Source organism: Motacilla alba, chromosome 7, assembly GCF_015832195.1.
Source record: "Motacilla alba alba isolate MOTALB_02 chromosome 7, Motacilla_alba_V1.0_pri, whole genome shotgun sequence".
Classification (NCBI taxonomy): domain Eukaryota; kingdom Metazoa; phylum Chordata; class Aves; order Passeriformes; family Motacillidae; genus Motacilla; species Motacilla alba.
This window is the reverse complement of record NC_052022.1, coordinates 20,304,335-20,323,037: the sequence shown is the minus strand read 5'-3', so window position 1 is coordinate 20,323,037 and position 18,703 is coordinate 20,304,335. Positions and strand designations below refer to the sequence as shown.

General features: G+C 37.0%; 1 protein-coding gene across 2 annotated transcripts in view; it reads right to left on the bottom strand.

Annotated features, from left to right (window-relative positions):
- Positions 1-18,703, bottom strand: part of METAP1D (methionyl aminopeptidase type 1D, mitochondrial) — a 44,103-nt gene that overhangs the window by 11,741 nt on the left and 13,659 nt on the right. The window contains exons 2-6 of one of the 2 annotated variants that reach the window (XM_038142320.1): positions 15,233-15,503; positions 9,827-9,993; positions 7,151-7,300; positions 3,647-3,795; positions 2,930-2,972 (exon numbers count right to left, since the gene is read on the bottom strand). In XM_038142320.1, coding sequence (XP_037998248.1) covers positions 2,930-2,972; positions 3,647-3,795; positions 7,151-7,300; positions 9,827-9,993; positions 15,233-15,296 — 573 coding nt within the window. In that variant the 5' untranslated portion in view covers positions 15,297-15,503. The remainder of the gene's footprint in view (positions 1-2,929; positions 2,973-3,646; positions 3,796-7,150; positions 7,301-9,826; positions 9,994-15,232; positions 15,504-18,703) is intronic. The other variant, XM_038142321.1, reaches the window with a different exon arrangement.

Sequence of the window (18,703 nt, the reverse complement as noted above, 5' to 3'; positions counted from 1 at the left end):
TGGCTATGCACTATGGAGCTCTGCAACACACCATTAAAATGGGGTTTGCAGCTCTGCACATGGCAGGCAGGCCCATAATTGTAAGACCAAGCCATATTTCCCTAAAAAAAGACAAATTATAATGGTGCACAGTTTTGATCTTCTAAAACATTTTTTCTCCCCCAAACAGTGGGCAACTATCCTTCTACAACTAATTATTCACCGAGCTCGAACCACTGAACTTTTGCCACTGGCAAGCTATTTGTGAAAGACAGACTCACATTCTTTTGGGTTGATTCAAAACTAAAAAGAACCTCATAACCCCAAAAACCCCACGCTACAGACAGTTTATCTCAAGGCCAGGTTTGTCTTCAAGCTGAGATATAAAGAAAATGCAAGCCATTAGGAGCAAGGGGTATTTTAAAGAAAGGTGAGTTCCAGCAAGGGCCCAACTGTGTTGTCACTGCTCCAGCAAAAAGCAGTTGCAATTCTCTATACCTTCCTCTGCCAGTTCAGGCTACCACAAAATCATTTTTAATTTTTTTATTTCATGCCCATTGGGCAGGTTTTAAAGTAGATAGTTCATATTTAGACTGAACTAGTTTGTTTTTAGCTCTAGCAAGGAAAACACACAACCCCCCAACATTAAGCATCATTATCCTGGAAAAGCAAACACAGATTTAAAACATAGGAGAGTTAAAAAACACCAAACCAACAAACAACAACAACAACAACCACCAAAAAACGCAACAACAAACCAAATAATAATATTTACTGCAGCCCATCAGCTGCAATTACATATTTCTGATCTTAATAAACTACAATCACAGTAACTGTAACATACTATTTCCTTAAAATTCAGTGAAAGAATCAAGTTGTAAGAAACATTAACCTGGTAACAATAGGCTGAAAATTGCACTATGCTGAGGATCCAGTAATGGATAACACTACTGTTTCTAAACTAAAACACATTTTCAAGTCCACATGTTTCAAGTCTATAAAATTTGTATTTCATTTATGAAATGCTACCATCTTAATTGTGCTAAAATGGATTTTTTTGTTCAGATAATCTGTACACGGCGCTAGGTATTTACACTTAACAACCTGAGTATTATTTAATTACTTTATAGAACCCGTACACAATTATAAACAATTTGTTGTGCAATATTTACTTTGATTTTTATTCTGTCCAGCTGTGACATGTCCCAGTTTTGCTCATTAAAAAAAAGCTAAAAGATCAGTTAATAATGCTGAAAAGTAGTATTTTTCCCTCAGCTGTTTTGGACTAAACAATTATCACACACACAATTCAGTTCAGTTTTAAGTGATTAAAAAAACATCTTACGAAGATAGTCAGCAATTCCCATGCTTGCAGGAATCTTTATATTCACAGAAATCTCAAGATTTACTTTCCTTTATGAGACTAAATTAAAAGGATATAAATATATGTTTGCAAAAAGGCCAGTAACATTTAGTCAGACATTTGGGAAGCACAGTGGACACAATATGCACACTATTTTAATACAAAAAATATTTCATTTAGTTTATCATGGAAAGTATCTGTGATATGAGTCTATACTTTTTTAAAATCTAAGGTATCTTTATCATCCTGACAGACTGAACAAAAAGTAAAATGAACCTTAAGGAGGTACAGAGAAATATGATTTAAATCCTTAGTTGTTGCAAACTGATTTACTTTAATAAACTCAACAAAGTGACAGTTCAGTTCACCAAAGTTAAAATTAAGGCCAAAAAAAAAGTTTAAAAATGCTAGATTGCACTGTGTAAACCTGATAGTCAGAATTCTACTATTAGAAAGTCTGGAGATGGGAAAGAATTTAAAATGATCAAAACTCCAAGCCAAACCAAATCCAGTTCTGGATCACACGTGAGTGTATAATGGGAAAAAGGTCATTGACCCTAATTTTAATAGAAAAAATATTTTAGAAAGCTTGGATCTCATGCTCAGAGGTAGGTCTGCTGAAGATTTCTTCACTCTGCCAGAATGAACATAGTATCAAGTTACCAATAGGTTCTTTAATGATTTAAAAACCCTTGTATGGGACACATTACTGCAAAATAATGGAGGGATTAAAAAAAATCTGTGTTCATACCAGAAATAAATAGCACTTCAGAAAAATAAAAACATGCCCAGCAAAAAGAAGAAAAAAAACTTTTGCAAGACACAAATATTTTTTTTCATAAATGAAATGAGAATTAGGTTTCCAGTTCCTGTGCTTTCTTGCTCCTAGGAAAACCCAGCCTGTGTTTATTTAAATAGCTGTAATTGATGATTCCCTGGAAATATAAAGTCACAGTTATATCACACTATTTCTGTTTCTGCTCAAAAGGTTCAGGGCTTCTATACCAGAAATGGAACACAACACTACCTTTGGGGATTTTAATAAATGTAGGGAACACTGCTAGCAAAAGAGTTGCTGCCCAAATAGACTGACATACCCAGGCCAATGCAGCCTCTAATGACAGAGTAAGATAATGTCAGGCCCCACTCAAAATCAGCAGGAAGAGGAAGATCAATCTTGGCAGAGTGAAGGAAAAATGCTGGCTTTCTTCATGTTAGCTCATCTCATACATATCTATCTTCAGCTGCTGCCCAGTACTGTGGTGCTCTGCATTAACTACACAGTGGATCAATAACAATTACACCTTCTCAAAAACATGACACATAGCAGGATTGGGTTGACATTTCACTTAGGCCAACATTGATCTCAGTGCATCTGATTCCAGTCCTAAATTCAAGTCAGGCTTGAGTCTAGCTGGAATAAACACACAGTTAAAAACAAAAAAGGAAACCAGCTGCTTGTGCCTTGGCTCAGAAGTAAACAGCACATCCATCTGTGCATCCCCCATCTCCAATCCACTATTCTTCCTGTTGCTACTAGTGATTCTAAAGTTGATCAAAGACTATTTTTTTATATGAATTACTCACTGTGACATCAATGTTGATAATATCTCCATCCTGAAGAGGTCGACTGAAACATAAACAGAAAAAAAAATGGTGACAGACAGTTCCCAACAAAGGGAATACAAGAATAAACACCTAATGACACATACATAAAAAATCAAGGGGTAGATATTTTGTGATGGAGGAAGGCAGAAGCAAACAGAATAACCATTTTTAATGTTCAGCTCTGACTATTTAGAGAACAAGTGTAGCTGAATATAAAATAATGAGAAACAACTACCAAAAAAAACATATCAACACCTGAAAAATCTACCATTATATTTATTCTTTTTCTCTCACTAGGGTTCATATTTTACTTTGTGAGTAGCTGAATGTATTTAGAATATAAAAAAAATCCCACATAAATTCAAATATATTTATTCCTTAGCCTATACTTATTTTGCTGGATGAACAAAAAAATCAGACCATACTGCTTTTTTTCCCTCACACACACTAAATTCAAAATGCAATATGCTATTTTTCTTTAAGTGTCTGGAAAACCAGGATAATACATTTTTTTCCTATTTCACATATAGTTCTGTAACAGCTATAAGCATCACAGGGTAACATGTTCTGCATCTACAATGCATTTAAGTACGTCATTTAGCTAAGCTGAAGTATATTCAATATTAAATACAATTTATTAATTCCAGTTTAACATTTTAATTTCCAGTTGTAAAATGTATATTATTGAGGAAATACCTGTCAGGAATACCATGACATACCACGTTGTTTACAGAAGTACAAACAGATTTTGGAAAACCTCCATAGCCCAGAGGTGATGGATAGGCATTCTGTCTGATTATTTCATGATGAACAATGGAATCTATTTCTTCAGTTGTCATGCCAACCTAAAATATCAAACATAACATCCTGTTAAAAAAGCAAAGAGAGTTTCTCATATTTACTGAATGTGATTGCAGCCAAGCTTCAATGAAATATTGGGTGTTTCAAATACGCTGCTTTGATACAAGACTATACTGTCTGATGTACTTTATTGATATATGGACTTTTTTTCCCTGAAAAACCCTCTGAAAAAGAGATTTTAAATAAAGCATGCAGTAGAAATAAGCACTCAAAGGTTCCTAGAAAACCTAAAATCCTGTCTACTTCCTTTCTGTTCTTTTTTCCATATCTACTTTCTCAAAGACACCAATTTCCCATGTCATCGTTTCAGTAGCTGCTATAGAAATGTCTTGTTTCAATGCTTTCAGTCCCTTAAAACACATTACCTTCCCTTTTTATTTGTAAAAGAAAGGATATTAAGTCTTGTAATTGCCCAGTACATTTACCACAGTGTATTTAATAATTTTAAGAAATTGTTTTCCAGGTATTCCTAAATTTTATAAAACATTGAAATATTTAAATGCAAATTTTAAGGATCTTTTACTTAAAGTTGCCATAGTCTGGATCATCATAATGAATCTACAAGTACTGACCCATCATTTTTAGAAATCTTCACTTTTATGCTTGATGTTTTCTAGATTCATCTTTTCCGCAAGATTTTACATATTAAAAAAACCTCTCTCATAAATCAGTCAGCCATTTTCTGGGTATCCATGGAGTGCAAAGTGCACATGCTTAAAATAATATTATTCTTGCTTCTCTTTGGATCAACTCTGTCTCTGGAATGGTTAGAGCTGAAATTTGGTAGGGAAACCTCTCTAACTGAGAAGTACTTTTGAGGGTTCCTCTGTAAATTGATTTTGCTTTGAACGAGTTCCAAGCCTTTGAAAATCATACTTTGTACAGATACAAGTATCATTCTTAGCACACTGAAGGAAATGTCACAGTGGCTGTGATTTTGCAGTAACATGTGGAATACAGGTAGGCTCTGGCGCAGGAGACAGTTATATATTGAAATTCTGTGTGGCCGTGCATTGCCAAAACAGAAGAGTGCACTTGTGTCCTGTGCTGAGGACAAAACCAGGTCTGTTTACTCAGCTGAATTTTGCTCAGCACAGAAATGTTGTCGGGCAGGTGAGAAGCAATGAACATGGGTTGAAGACCAGGACTTGGGATTGGTGCACATGCCCCCTGTTTTGCAGCCACAGCCTTGGCAGGCTCTCTGGATTGGATACGGCAGCCGTTGGCTCTGGATAAATACACTTTTGTTGCTCCTGCCTCTGCTTAAACACCTTCATCTTTAGCCCACAGACAAAATGAACTGCTATGTACCCGAGTGGCTGTTGCCTACTGCTTCTCTGCTCAAGCAATTTGATGTGGTTTTTGGGATACTCAGCTGACAGATCTCTGGTCTCTGCATGGCTTACACTCTGTGCAAAGTTCTGCTTCTAACAGTATGTGCTTTACTTTTAAAGATACTTTTGCTAGCTGGGCAAGTTAGGGGTGGCACCTGCTGTGCCCCTAATCCCTTACTCGGAACAGGGCAATTCAATGGTATAGAATAAAATATTTTCATGTCATGGAATCTGTGGTTTTATTCCCAAATCTGTAACTCAAACTCAGGAAAGTTATCATATATAATACTGTGTCGTAATTTGAAATCCCACAGACAGTAGTGGCAACATCAAAACCGCGTTCAAACTCTGCCTCTCTGTATCCATGGATTATAATGCACCTTTGTTGTATCAGGGGATCTTAACTGCCACTAGCTAAAGCACAGGCAAGAGCCAGTTTGGAGGCAAGGTGGGCTCAGCAAGATAACAGGAACAGGTGGAGGGATGAGACTCTTCAGGTAAAATAGAAATGTAGAGTTTAGCTTATGAGACTAGGCTAAAAGAGCTTGGTTTGTTCGGTCTGGTGCACAGCTCTATTCCTGCATGAAGGGGAAGACTCATGGAAACGCAGGAAGCTGTTTAAATTAAAGAGCAGTGTTGGCACAAGAACAGATGGGCATAAACTGACCACATGCAGCAACAGGCTGGAAAGCAGAACATGCTCACTGTCAATAAGGGAGGGATTGGAGCATCCTCCCAGTCAGTGGAGTCTTGAACAAACACTTAATTATGTAAAACAGAGCTCACCACTAGTCTGTGACTGACCTGGGCCATGGTTTTAGCACTGCAACTCCAAATACCAGCTCTCCCCCAGTACACAAGTCCTGGTAATGTAATTATTTCCTTATACACCTTTTTGCTCCAAAGCATTCACTATGCATGTGTAGCATTTTGCTATTATGCGTGATTTGGCACATATTATGAACTGCATCATAAACTACACCATACTGCATACATGTATATTTACACATGATAACAACCAGAGTGTTTGTGAAAAGCTGCTCTCATTCAAAACCCGCATTGCACCCTGATCCTTTGGAAACATGTATATGCCTTTAACTTTAAATGAGTAAGTTTTACTGTGCTGAAAAACAATTGAACATTAAAAAGTTAAACATGCACAAAGCTATGTAAGATTAAAGCTTCAGGCAATTTTGTTATTTGCTATTCCAGCTCCAGAACTATACCTTTGTGAACGAGTGATGATAGCTGAAAGAAAAATTCCCTTTTAAGTCAGTGGCATTGACCTACAGTCCCCATCTATCTCTGCATCTCATAGCTACTCAACCCATTTCACCTTATCCAATATGCTATTACATGAAATACCAAGGCAAGGCTAAAAAAGCATTTCTTCATCTGCAAAACCTGGTAGTAGGCTCCTCCCTCTACAGTTTTTCTTGGGAGGTATCCTAAAAAGCATACTGTAGGAACATTTCCGGAAATCATGAGGCTTTACTATCAGTGCACTCTGGAAAATTGTGTAGAATTTGGCAGCTGTTGTTCCCTGTGGCAGCTCTACGAGTTGCATTGGACCCCACAGGACAGTAAGGGCTTAAGGATGGATGGGAATGGAGAGGGCAGACCAAGCGTGGGCTTGTACACATGCAGAGCTGGAAAGCATGACATATGAGGCAGATGGGCCATGAAATGAAAGGAAAAAATGTAGCACGTGCCTTAGGAGAAACTCATGTGATTTGACACAATCTGAAGAGAGGGAGATGACAAAAACAGAGATATTACACCTGAGCCAGTAACTATGGACATAGGTCCAGAAAGTACAGAAATAATTAAACAGGCGCATCATTAACTGAATCAAAAGTTAATAAACCCTTATATTTTCAGGATCAATCTTAAAGTTGGATGCACATAATGTGAAAGTTAAAAGAACAAAAAAGTAGGAACAAAACCCCAAGAAGTGAAAGCATAAAAACCACCCAAGCTGTTTTGGGACTTCTGTAATTGTTACCTTTAAGCCCTTTCCAGCCAGAAGCAGGACATGACGGGCCAACTGACAAGCTTGACGAAGCCCTTGAATCTGATCTTCATTCTTAATTTCTATGTCGTCTCCCCAGTCTGGTACAATGCCTGTCGTCACATAGTCTGGCTTCTTTATGTGCTTGGAGAAAAAGGATTGAAAATGAAGATCAGAAAACTGAGCATGACAATGGGATCATTTTCTCAGATATTGCCTCCTGCTTCATGGCAGCTTGCCCTTTCTGTCGTAGTATCGACCTTCCTAAGCCATCAGGGCAAACCCTCAAGGCTGCCTCAGTATTTCTTCCACTGCCCTTTTGAACTTAACATTGCCTGTTACTACTGACTTAGACAGTCTGGTAGCCTTCCAGTGCTGAAACCCCAGATACTGCAGCTGACTTCCAGCACAGACAGTCTCAAGTTAAGAAACTGCGAGAAAGACTTTAAAACTCTTCATTATCTTTTGCAAAGAGGGGCATTTTCTACAAAAGGCATCTAAACACTGGAAGTGGTGGGACAAACATACAGAATTATCTCAAAATAAACCTGATCAAATCCTGTGTTTCGCATTCAAACAAAACTCCTATTGAAAAATCCAAGAGATTGCTTTTTGACTAAGAACCTTAGGATTTAACTGATTTTAATTTAGAGGCTTTTACACATTAATCTAGCTCATATGCTGTGCCTAAATTTGTCCTTCTGCAACATTACACAAAGGTATCCCAATTTGCTATGTCAAGGGAAGTGTAATAAACCTCAGTTTTTCCACACAAGAACTTCTCAGCCCTTGTAAGAGGTGAAATTCAATATCTGATTTTTTAAAAATCCACATCAATTTAACAACGTTTATAAACATGAAAGCTAATAAGAACAGTAATGTCTTGCACAGAGTTGGAAATGTACTTTCTCTCAGAGGGTCCTGGGCTGTTTCACTGGCTGTGGAAGATTCCCTTTGCCCATGACAGCTATGCTGATTTTCTGCCAGGCTGGCCACAGGGTGAGTTTATTTTCACAAAGTACACAGTCAAGCTGGCAGGCAGAAAACAAAGTAGGCATTTCTGGCTGTACACAAAACAACCATACAACAACAGGGTGTAGGAATAACAAAGAGTGGGGCAACTGATCAACTCTATTGGGACTTTAAATAGGAAGACTACTGTTACTGTTACAGGTATTTTATGTCTAATCTGATAAAAACGAAGAAATTATCTTCAGCAAACTAATGTCAACAGAATTTCAGATCCCATTTCTTGAAAATTAATGCCATAACAACCATAACAACATCCTACTGCAGTAGTTTGGGCCTCAGTCAAAAAAAAGCCAACCAAAACAACTCCATTTGTTAGATTAGCAACTCCATACACAGCATCACCCTCTCCTTCCCCTTGGAGGGCACTCCCCTATTAACTGAGACATGATCCTACTGGCCTCTAAGAACTGTGGGGGGAGAAGCCCAAAGCAGAGTACATGCAAATGCCCATGTGGACAGTTTCACGCCAACAGCTTAAAAAATACTGTGATTTCAATGTGATTTCTGCTGTACTCTGAATAAAAGTAAAAACTTTGCCTTCAACTTTTCAGAGTTCATAGAAGTGGACTGATTTTTAGATGTGTGAGAACTCTGATCTGGGAAGACAACTTTTCATTATGACAATATATTTCTTCCTCTTTATCCTAAAAGAAACATCTAAATACAGAAAATAAAGTTTTAAAATTCTGTGATTTTAAGCTTTGGAAAATACATAGAGCATGTAACCCTATCTTCTCCCTGCACACAGAGTTTCCACAGTTTCTTAGGGCTAAGAGCCCTACTTCCATCATTCTTATCTGTTTTCCTATGTAATAACTTTGTAGTATATCTGGCCCATGGAAATGCCCTATATTTGGCATAAGAAATCTATATTAAAATGCAAAACAAAATTGTATAAAGTACTAATGCACATCCTGTGAAGCACTGTTTAGAAAGAGTACTTTGGTTTCTTTTGGCAAAAGGAAAGATACTAAACAGTTAATCTGTATGCTGCAATTAAACAGGGGAAAAAAAGAAACGGAAAAAAAGGAAACAAGAAGTGGAGCACATGTTAAATTTGCATTTGCATCAAAAAGTCCCTTCTGGCTTTAAAGTAAATAAAACCAAAAATATATGTTGCAAGGAATAAGAACACTCAGGCACAAAAAAGACAAGTTTAAAACATGCAGCGGCGTTGTGGGACAGCTACCAGCAGGTATTGTATGTTCTTTTTGTGACATAACCAAATAATAAAACCATCAGCAAACTATAAGCATTTTATAATTAGCTTGCTAGAGATTTATACAGAAGGGGACTCAGATGATCATGAATGATTCCTACTGACTTCTGGTAAGACAGTCTACCATTGCTCCAAACAAGAATCTGGACCCAGAATTGTCGACAGATTATCATAATACTCACTTTTATTCTACTATAACTAAACAAGCCCCAGGTTTGAACTCCCTCATAACTAAATACACTAATACTGTGTTTAACATGGAAGACAGCTGGACATCAGCTCTCCTATTTCAAATACCAGACCAAGCAACAGGACAGTGATCCAACCCCCAGCTGTTGGACAACAAATACACTTGATCATGACTGCAATCACACTCTACACTGGCTGAAGAACATATTAGGTAACAGAAATTGCAGTACCTTAGGAACTTGGTGAGCTGGAGAAACCACGGCTGGCCAAACTATACTATAAGCAGCATTTCTTTGTCCCTGAAAGAAGAAGCATCTTTGCTGATGATTGCTTGAGTGCCTGTGCAGGTAGTTATGATTACACAAAGAAAAGATTATGTGGCAGCCAGTCACAGAACCTGTTAATAGATAAATTAAAAAATATTAACATTTTTACAAAATGGAAAGTATGCAAAAAGAAGGGCATAATGTAAAACAAAGCACAGAACTCATGTAGTTGCTGAGGGTAATTCAAATCTTGTACTGTTTAAGAAAGAGCAGAAAGAATGAGAAGAAATGAGAAAAAAAAAACCTTCCCAAACAATACTTTGAAGCTTTATAAAATATCAAATCTGTTTTGGTTTGATGCATTAAAAAGCAGTGTGGGTAAATTCCCCAGACAGGAGTGATGATGCTCTAACTGGCCTCTGCTTGGAGCAATTTGCACGGCTGCACTGTTCAAGGCTTGGCAAAGCAGTTAATAAGACACAATAGCAGGAAAAGAGAAGACAAAAAAAGATTTAATGTTACCTCATACAATATTTTCAGCTGTATTTTTGCAGAATTGGTCACAGACTTGAGCATGACAAAGGTAATGCTGCTCTTTGTCTTGTTGCTCAAGACACAAAGAATATTTCATTTTGTTCAGGGGGCAACAGAAGAAACTTCAGGAGATATTTTTAATCTTGGCCAGAAGTAATTGAAGGGATTAAAACTGCATTTATTTGGAGCATTTGAATCAGATTTCCATTTAATTCACATGGGAATTTGGAAAGTTTCATAGTTCAAACTTAGTTGCTGGGCAATGACAAATTTTGCCCCCGCAAAAAAAGGAAAAAAAGGAAAAAAAAAAAGAAAAAAGGAAAAAAGGGAAAAGAAAGGGCAATTGAGGCCCAAATGCTCTCAGAGACATCAAAACCAAAATAATGCACCACAAAAGACAATGCTAGCATCAAACCCAGGAAATTCAAAAGGATTATTGACACTGCTCAATTACATTACAATTACACACAGTGTGTATTTCCACTATTCAAATGTTCTACAGTATAAACAGGTTTTTTTTCCTGAAACATAAGTTTAACATAACAGTTGATCTGCTTCTGAAAAATGTCATTATGTATACAAATACAAGAGCAATCCTATGGCAAGTAATCCAGATGAATGATTATTCTTCAGCAAGAAGTTTTTGTTTAAACAGAAGTAACTAAATATTTTTATATAACAGAAATTAAGAAATTAATCCACTGCATATTTTGTAACTATGTAAAAATGTTTATTTCCAGAAGAGTTTCTTTCATATCTTGCATGTTTTTGATTCTATTGTACCTGTCTTCCTTTCCTTTGGATGCATTTATCATGTCCAGATGCAGAAATTATCCTTCCACATGTGCAATCTTTCAAAGACAGCCCTTTTACTCCATGACATGCAGAAGATTTGAGTTATGCAATGTTTTGGAGCCCCAAACCCAGACTGAAATAGTTTCATTGGGTTTGCATTAGAAATGTTTCCGACTGTCTCTTTGTGCTGGTCAGGGTTACATTTAGGTACCAATATCTGAAAAGTTAAATCCTAGGTGTAGAAACTTTTACTCAAGCCAACTTTTACTGTTGTTTGTTTGTTTGTTTGCTTTGTTTTGTTGTTGGTTTTTTGTGGTGATGGGGGTTTTGTTTGTTTGTTTGGGGTTTAGCTTGGTGGGTTTGTTTGTTTGACTTGTTGACAAATAACAAAGTGAAGCTGAAGGGTGAGGTTCACCTCAAGCTCTCATTATAGCCTAAATACCCAATGGAAGCTGCCTGCTTCAAAACAGAAGAAAGTGTCTCCAAGGAAGTGGAGCTGCCCAGTTAACAGAGGGCTGGATTGATGTGGCAGCCTATTAACTGTAACTAGAATTTAAACAGCAGACTTATAATCTGCTTTCCTGGAGTCTCCTTCACAAGAAAAAAAAAAATCATAGTCCAATTAACAAAAACCACCCGAATATACAAAAAAAACCCAGGAAGGGTCACCTAAACTGCAACTGTAAGCATGTCCAAAGAACCCAAAGCATCCTACAAACTCCTTGTCTGGTTTGTACTAATTTCTGGAATTTGGAAGCACAGAATGTGCTGAGGCAGCAACTTTTGGGCCATCAGAAGTAGCAATCACTCCAACAGTGTAAGCCAAGACACCTCTTTTAAAAAGTGCAGTTGAAGTACCTTGCTTTTAGACTACAAATACACTGAAATCCCACACTCACTGATGTGGTTAGCTAAGTCCACATGGACATCAATATGTGAACATGTATTATAAATGCTCTCCTTGATGCCCAGAATGCTCCCCAGGCACCTTGTCAATTGCGTCACAATCTAACTGGGGAAGAAAAGGTGCAAGTGTGCTTGTCAATTATTCCCAATGTGCTCCCCCAAACACACACTCTTCAATACATTAAACCATATTCATGGGTGCATGTCTGTTGACTAGCTCACATTCAGAAGGGATACCTTTTTATTCAGAATAAATTTTTTACCTCTATTCTCCCAAAGATACACTGCAAGTGTTGTCACAAAATAACAGGATAATAAGGTACTGTAGCCTGTTGTTATTCTACTAACTACTCATTATAAACCAGATGCATACAAAACTATCTACTACTTGAACAGATGAAATGAGACAAGCAAATAAGTATCACCATTCTAAAATACAATTCCTAAATTATATTACAAGAATTATAAACACAGGACATCTAAACCTTTATTTGAAATATAAAAAATTATAAGAGAAAACATTCTCCTACAAAGTAAAAATAAAATTAAATAAAATGGCATTAAAATACAATGAAGTTACTGGTCTATAATGAAAATCTGGACTCCATCCACACACTTCCTTCCTTAAGAAGGCCTTCTAATGCCTTCACAGTGCCTTTTTTTTTCAAGCTCCGTATTCCCAGCTAATTCGATATAGCAACATCATCAATCACCTGAGACAGGAACAACTGTCTGTATTCTCCAAGTCTGGCTCAGAGATTCCCTCCTACCCACGCCCTACACTCATCAAAGCTTTTCTCAGTGCCTTTATTTACTTCTGCAACACTGGTGCTCAAGCACATCCTTTTGTTAAGCTTTCTGTGTATACTAATTACTGTAAGACAGTTCATACACATGGCATTTATGCATCTTCCAGCAGAAACTGCAGCCACCGGAGAGCATGGCATGTGAAGCTGGGTAGGCTGGTAACAGACCAGCACAACCAGGATACAAAGTTGACCCTTTATGCGTTTATTCTGTACCCTAACAGCAAGGCTACGTCACCTGCCATGAGCAATAGAATATTTACTATCAGCTGCACTGAGGAGAACTGTCAGCAGCGTTCCTGAATCCCATCAGCAGCTCGGATGCATCGAGCACAGAAAATCCCTGCCAACCGCTCCGTGAGCCGCCAGTGAATCCCACTGTGCAACCCGTGTGCACGCACGGCCCGCCGGAGCTGCTGGATTCCTCAGCACACCTTCCAGATCTTCCTCTGCATTAACAGTATCAATATGCACTGTGAGCTCTTCTGAATTACCAGATGTGTGGAAATTATATTTCTTTTCCTTTAAACCGAGTCAGTCAGAGCAGCTGAATATGGCATTCAAGAATTATGATGGGTGGGAGCATTTTTAAGTGACTGATTTTGCAGCACAGTGTGCCCTATATTTATTAGCCTTTTACTCTAGGGCTATTTTAATTGTTATCTGTTCATGCATGTTACACTATATAATGAAATGCTCTCATTTCACTCCTAGAGTGGAGAGTTTTTTATGTGTATCTCTATTAATGACCCTTAATTAAGTTGATTTTAGTAATTTAAATGTGATTTTCCTCTGGTCAAGAAGTATTTTTAACGGGAGATGTTGAAAATGAACTCTCACATAAGCCCTTTTCTAATGCTTCCTGTTTAACAGTTACAGCAATTTATCAAGCTATGTTTCCAATGAATGAAGCGTGGGGTAGCTGGGCAAAAAACTGCTCATTTACATGATTCATCAAATGTGATTGTTAGCAACCTTTTTTTTTTTTGGTATTTATTAATGAAAGATTTCAATTTTCCAAGCAATTAACAAAAATATTACCAATGGATAAACTTCATGACAGTTCTGAGCTACAATAAATACAAGGGTGAATCTTAAAAGAGACAAGAAATAAATTAACATATTTTAAAATAATTTAGTCATAGTATCAACAGAAGCAGAGTACCAAAATTATTTAAGATTACAAGAATTAACATTCAAAACTATTTAGGAAATAAAATCAATTTGCTCTTGATAAAGTTAACAACATCAAAAGCATTGTTCTGACAACTCTTCTCAAATTATGTGATTTACTCTTTCTTTTTAAACTGAAAAAAAGAATGACTGTAGAGATTTTCTTAATATATATTCATTTGGAGGTAAAACACTAGAGATCTTTCATTTGGCTTGTCAGGTAATTTTAATACTCTAGCATAATTTAGGTTCTCGTGCAAATACTCATTTTGCTGAAACTTCTGAGGATTAAAGCTTAAAATGAGGTATTACAAATCACTAAGGAGAACAATATGTGGAATCCAGCCAATGCAACTAGGTAAGAATACACAGCTTCTTACTGCTAATTACCAAATGTTCCCATTTTTCAATCCAAAATAATGGCTGTGGTTTGAAAGACCTTTACTTGTAATTGTAACTCTAACTGTCTAATAAAACACTGACTTTGCAACCCCCCTGTTGCAAACGTATGTCCAAGCTTCAAAAATAGGATGGGAAAGATTAAAGGTTCTTTCCAGCTCAGTGTAACCTGTGTAGCAGAAGACCAGCTCACATTTCACATGCAATAACCTGTGCATTTGCTAAAAAAAAGAAAAAGAAAGAAAAAAGGAAAAAACCTCCAAGAACAACATAGGGAAATGCCTGAGGCAGAAGTTGAAACTGATTGGGCAAAGTAGAAGGACAAGAGCCCTTGAAATTAAACAAAAGCAAATTCATTCTGTTGACAGATGTTGATTACATCAAAGCCATGAAAGAACTTTTTTTTTGTTTCTCTTTTTTTTTTCCTTTTTTTGCAACTAATACCTCCACATTTCTGTACATTACGGATATAAGGTATCTTAATCAACATAATCCAACACATGATAATTCTCAAATTTGGTAAAATTATATTATAAGAAGGTCTTAATGACAGGCTTCTCCAAACAAGAGTGTATTCACATGGTCATGTCTGCATACCCGTGCTGGTCACGCCATCATCAGCCCCTTACTTCCAGGGGTTAACTGCTCTGGCAGCCAAATAAAATACAGAGAGCGCTGTGTAATTATGGAGACAGTCAAAGGGCAGACTCTATTTTGAAATCTATTTGCACAGACAAGGTCTTCCAATTTCGCTTACAGGAAACAAGCTGGTAAAGGGGGTCTCCTCCTCTCCAGATGCTTTCCACACGTTTTTCCCACATCAGGAAATCATGGACATGGACACCATGCAGGACTGTTTCCTGGATTGCAGAACTATGTCATTACAAGGAGAAGAGCAAGTCCCTGCTTGTGAGAAATATTTCCTCCTAATTGGATGTATTAGGGGAAAGCAAAACCCGTAAGGACTACTGAAAATGTGACTAGCAGCAATTTGTAAACAGGACGCAGCCACAGCTGTCACGATGGTACTGGAAAAGAGAAAGCAGAAATGAAAGGGTAAAAACACTCTGTTTTTAATAGCATGATTGGGGAAATGAAATATTCATCAGGATAGATGTGACTTCAGTTACAACAGCAACACATTGGTGAAAACTTCAACAACAGCATGCTTATGACCCTACCCCGATAAACCGAAACACAGGCCAGTATCTTGCAAACATTCTATTCTAATTGGTATTGTTTTATTTAATTTTTCTGAAAATTAACAACAGAATTTGTTTAGTTAATAGAGGCATTAACAGAACTGTTCTTGTTACTCTCCTAAGAGGCAACGAAGCATAGCAATGGTCGAACAGTGACCGACTCCAAGGGAGAAGAGTGAGCCCCTCTGCCAGCATCACCGTGACTCCCCCATGTCACTGAAAAAAGTCTGTTTTGGCCCTCAGTTATGCTCCTTGCTAATTACAATTCTGCCCTTACTTCATGCAGAGTGGAACTGGGCAATTTGTTGGCTACGTGCCAATATAAATGAGTTTGTAAATTTATAAACTATATGGAAACAGATTTTGTTTTGCTTTACTTACTATGATTTAGTCTAGACTAACAGACTAAAATGATGAATCAGTGCCTTCTGGAATAGTGCTGTGCTTCTAATTCATTATTCAGTCAAACTTAGGGCCAACAAAATAGCTGTTCTGCAAGTTGGTAAACTGGGAAACCACAGAGAATCAGAACCCCTTCTATTTACAGGAAGGATGACAGCCTAAGGGTACTTCATCCCAATAATAACAACATTCAAGTACCAGTGCCCAGGTCATGACAAGCCATGACCCTCCCCATAGCTCCTTCAGGAAGCTGGCTTGATGCCACCTTTTATCAGCAGCAACTGACAGTGCAACTTTAACAAACTAGAAGAAAAAAATTAGTACTATATCCTTAAAATCTCCTTTGACCAGTTGAGCAGTTACAGAACTGCTCAAATGTATATAAACACACACGCATGCAGAGTCACACCAAGGGCAGTATAAGAAATAAATTAACTGACTGAGTAAAATTCTGCTATCATTAAACAGTACTTCCCCCTTTTATTATAGGACTTAAAAAATACGGAGTACAATCTAACTATAGCTGAGTGATATTCATTACTATGCCAAAGGAAATGAATTGTCCATTACAGAACATGGGACCAAACTGTACAGACACGGGGAACAGAGCATCGCAGTCCTCCAGCACAGCCTTCCATCCCACTGTTATTTCTACTACATTTTCTCTCTCTGACAGAAAAATGCAAGAAGAAAATAAAAAGACAGTGTTGTCTAAAGCAATACCACTGCAAAATGAGATAAGGCCAGTACAAAAGTTGCACAAAGCAATATTAAGGGTTTCAATCACTGTTACTATCAAGGGAATTTAGGCTCCAGATCACAGCATCTGGCAAATTTCAACTTCTCTGACTAGCAGGAGAAACATTCCTCTTATGTTACTGCATTCCTTTATTGAGTAAATTAATTTATCATAAAATGAATAAATTAGAATGAGAAACATATCTGTTCAGGCTTCCATATTTAAATACATTTTCCAAGCACTTTCTATCTATCTTTGGATTTTTTAAAAGTTCAAAGAAATTGCTTTTACTTGAAAGACTGGTTATTGTATTTATGATTTTGATTTTGTAGGGAAGAAACAACTATCGGAACAAGTTAGTTTAAAAAATAGCACTTGTTTCAGATTAAAAAAAATAAGCTATTTAAATAGTCCTTATATACAGCACAATACCAAATCTTGTTGTTTATATGCACCCACCCACAGCTCTAACATTTTCTGAATCCTACTGGGTTAAAATCTTTTCAGGTGCTCTGTGAAACAACTGTTTTTCAACTGGCATGTTTATGTCCTATACACATGCCTGACGCAATATTAAATGTTAAAAATAAATCCTACTCTAACCTCTAAAATCTCCACCTGAAATAGAAAAAATATGTCTGGATCACCATAAAATCTATTTTCCACCCCTTCAGTAGGCAAGCAACATTGCTGAAATAAGAGTCACCTTTGCATAGGAAATTTAGGAATGCTCCTTAACATTGTATCAGGATGTTCTGCGTAGTTTGACACATGGGAAGAGAACAGGCAGTCAGTCTTTTTCCTGCAGTAAGTATTTTCCATACATCTACAGCCAAATCTCTAAGGACACAGATGATTTCTGAATCACAGGTCAGGCTTATTTCAACATTAAGGAAAAAAGTGCACATGGCCAACAACTTTGGGATGAATACCTTAATAAAATAAGATCACATTACTACTCATCTGGTAAAATTGACAGCTAGTAGTATTTCTTGCCTTCTGTTAAAAGTTGTTAATGATTTGCATTGTCCTGTTTTCACCTGAAAACACAAGTTCTGTTAGGACAGTAAGTCTTTACTGAGAAAACACGTAAGCGTCCTTTGCTAGAGTGATGAGTCTAAGGTTGGGGAATTAATCCTATAATCCAGATTTCAAAATCCAGGAGCAGAGAGGTCTAAGAATTTACAGCTTTCTGCTAAACTGCTGTGGCAGTGGTAGAAATAAGCTCTTATTTTTATTTCAAGAAAATGCTCTGCACAAGAAGATGTTCTAATCAAGAGCTTGCTGCAGATAACTTGTAGCATCCTAATTAAAACATTTATTTTTAAACCTGTCAGTCATTACCATGTGCTATTAGTGCACAACTTGGAAGCTTATTCATAAATATGTGACATTTGGGTCACTGAGTGAATTATAATGATAGAATTATGGATCAAATTTGGAAGAGTAGAGTATAATGTTTGGGAGATGTTTTAAATGTTTTTTAAACATCTTTCACTTATCTCCTTGCTTAACATTTACAAAGACCTCTTTTTAGCATAAAAATCCCTGTTTCTCAAACAGTGATACAGGAAGAAGTTGTTTACATTTTCAGAAGTACCAACATACATCACTTATGACAAAAAAACCAAGCACTCCATAAGAAATGCTCAATCACTGTCAATCACACACACTAAAATATACATAAACCAAAGCATGTGGTATGAACTGTATTAGATTCAAACTGAACACAGAATTACAACTCTAACAAACAAAACCCAAATAATTACTAGTGACTCACAGGCCTATTTACACATCTCACCAAACTATCGGAAAGGTAGGTAACCATAGAAACCTGCCAGCCTAAATTCAGCACTTCAAAATTTGTATTTAGTTTAAAATGCTG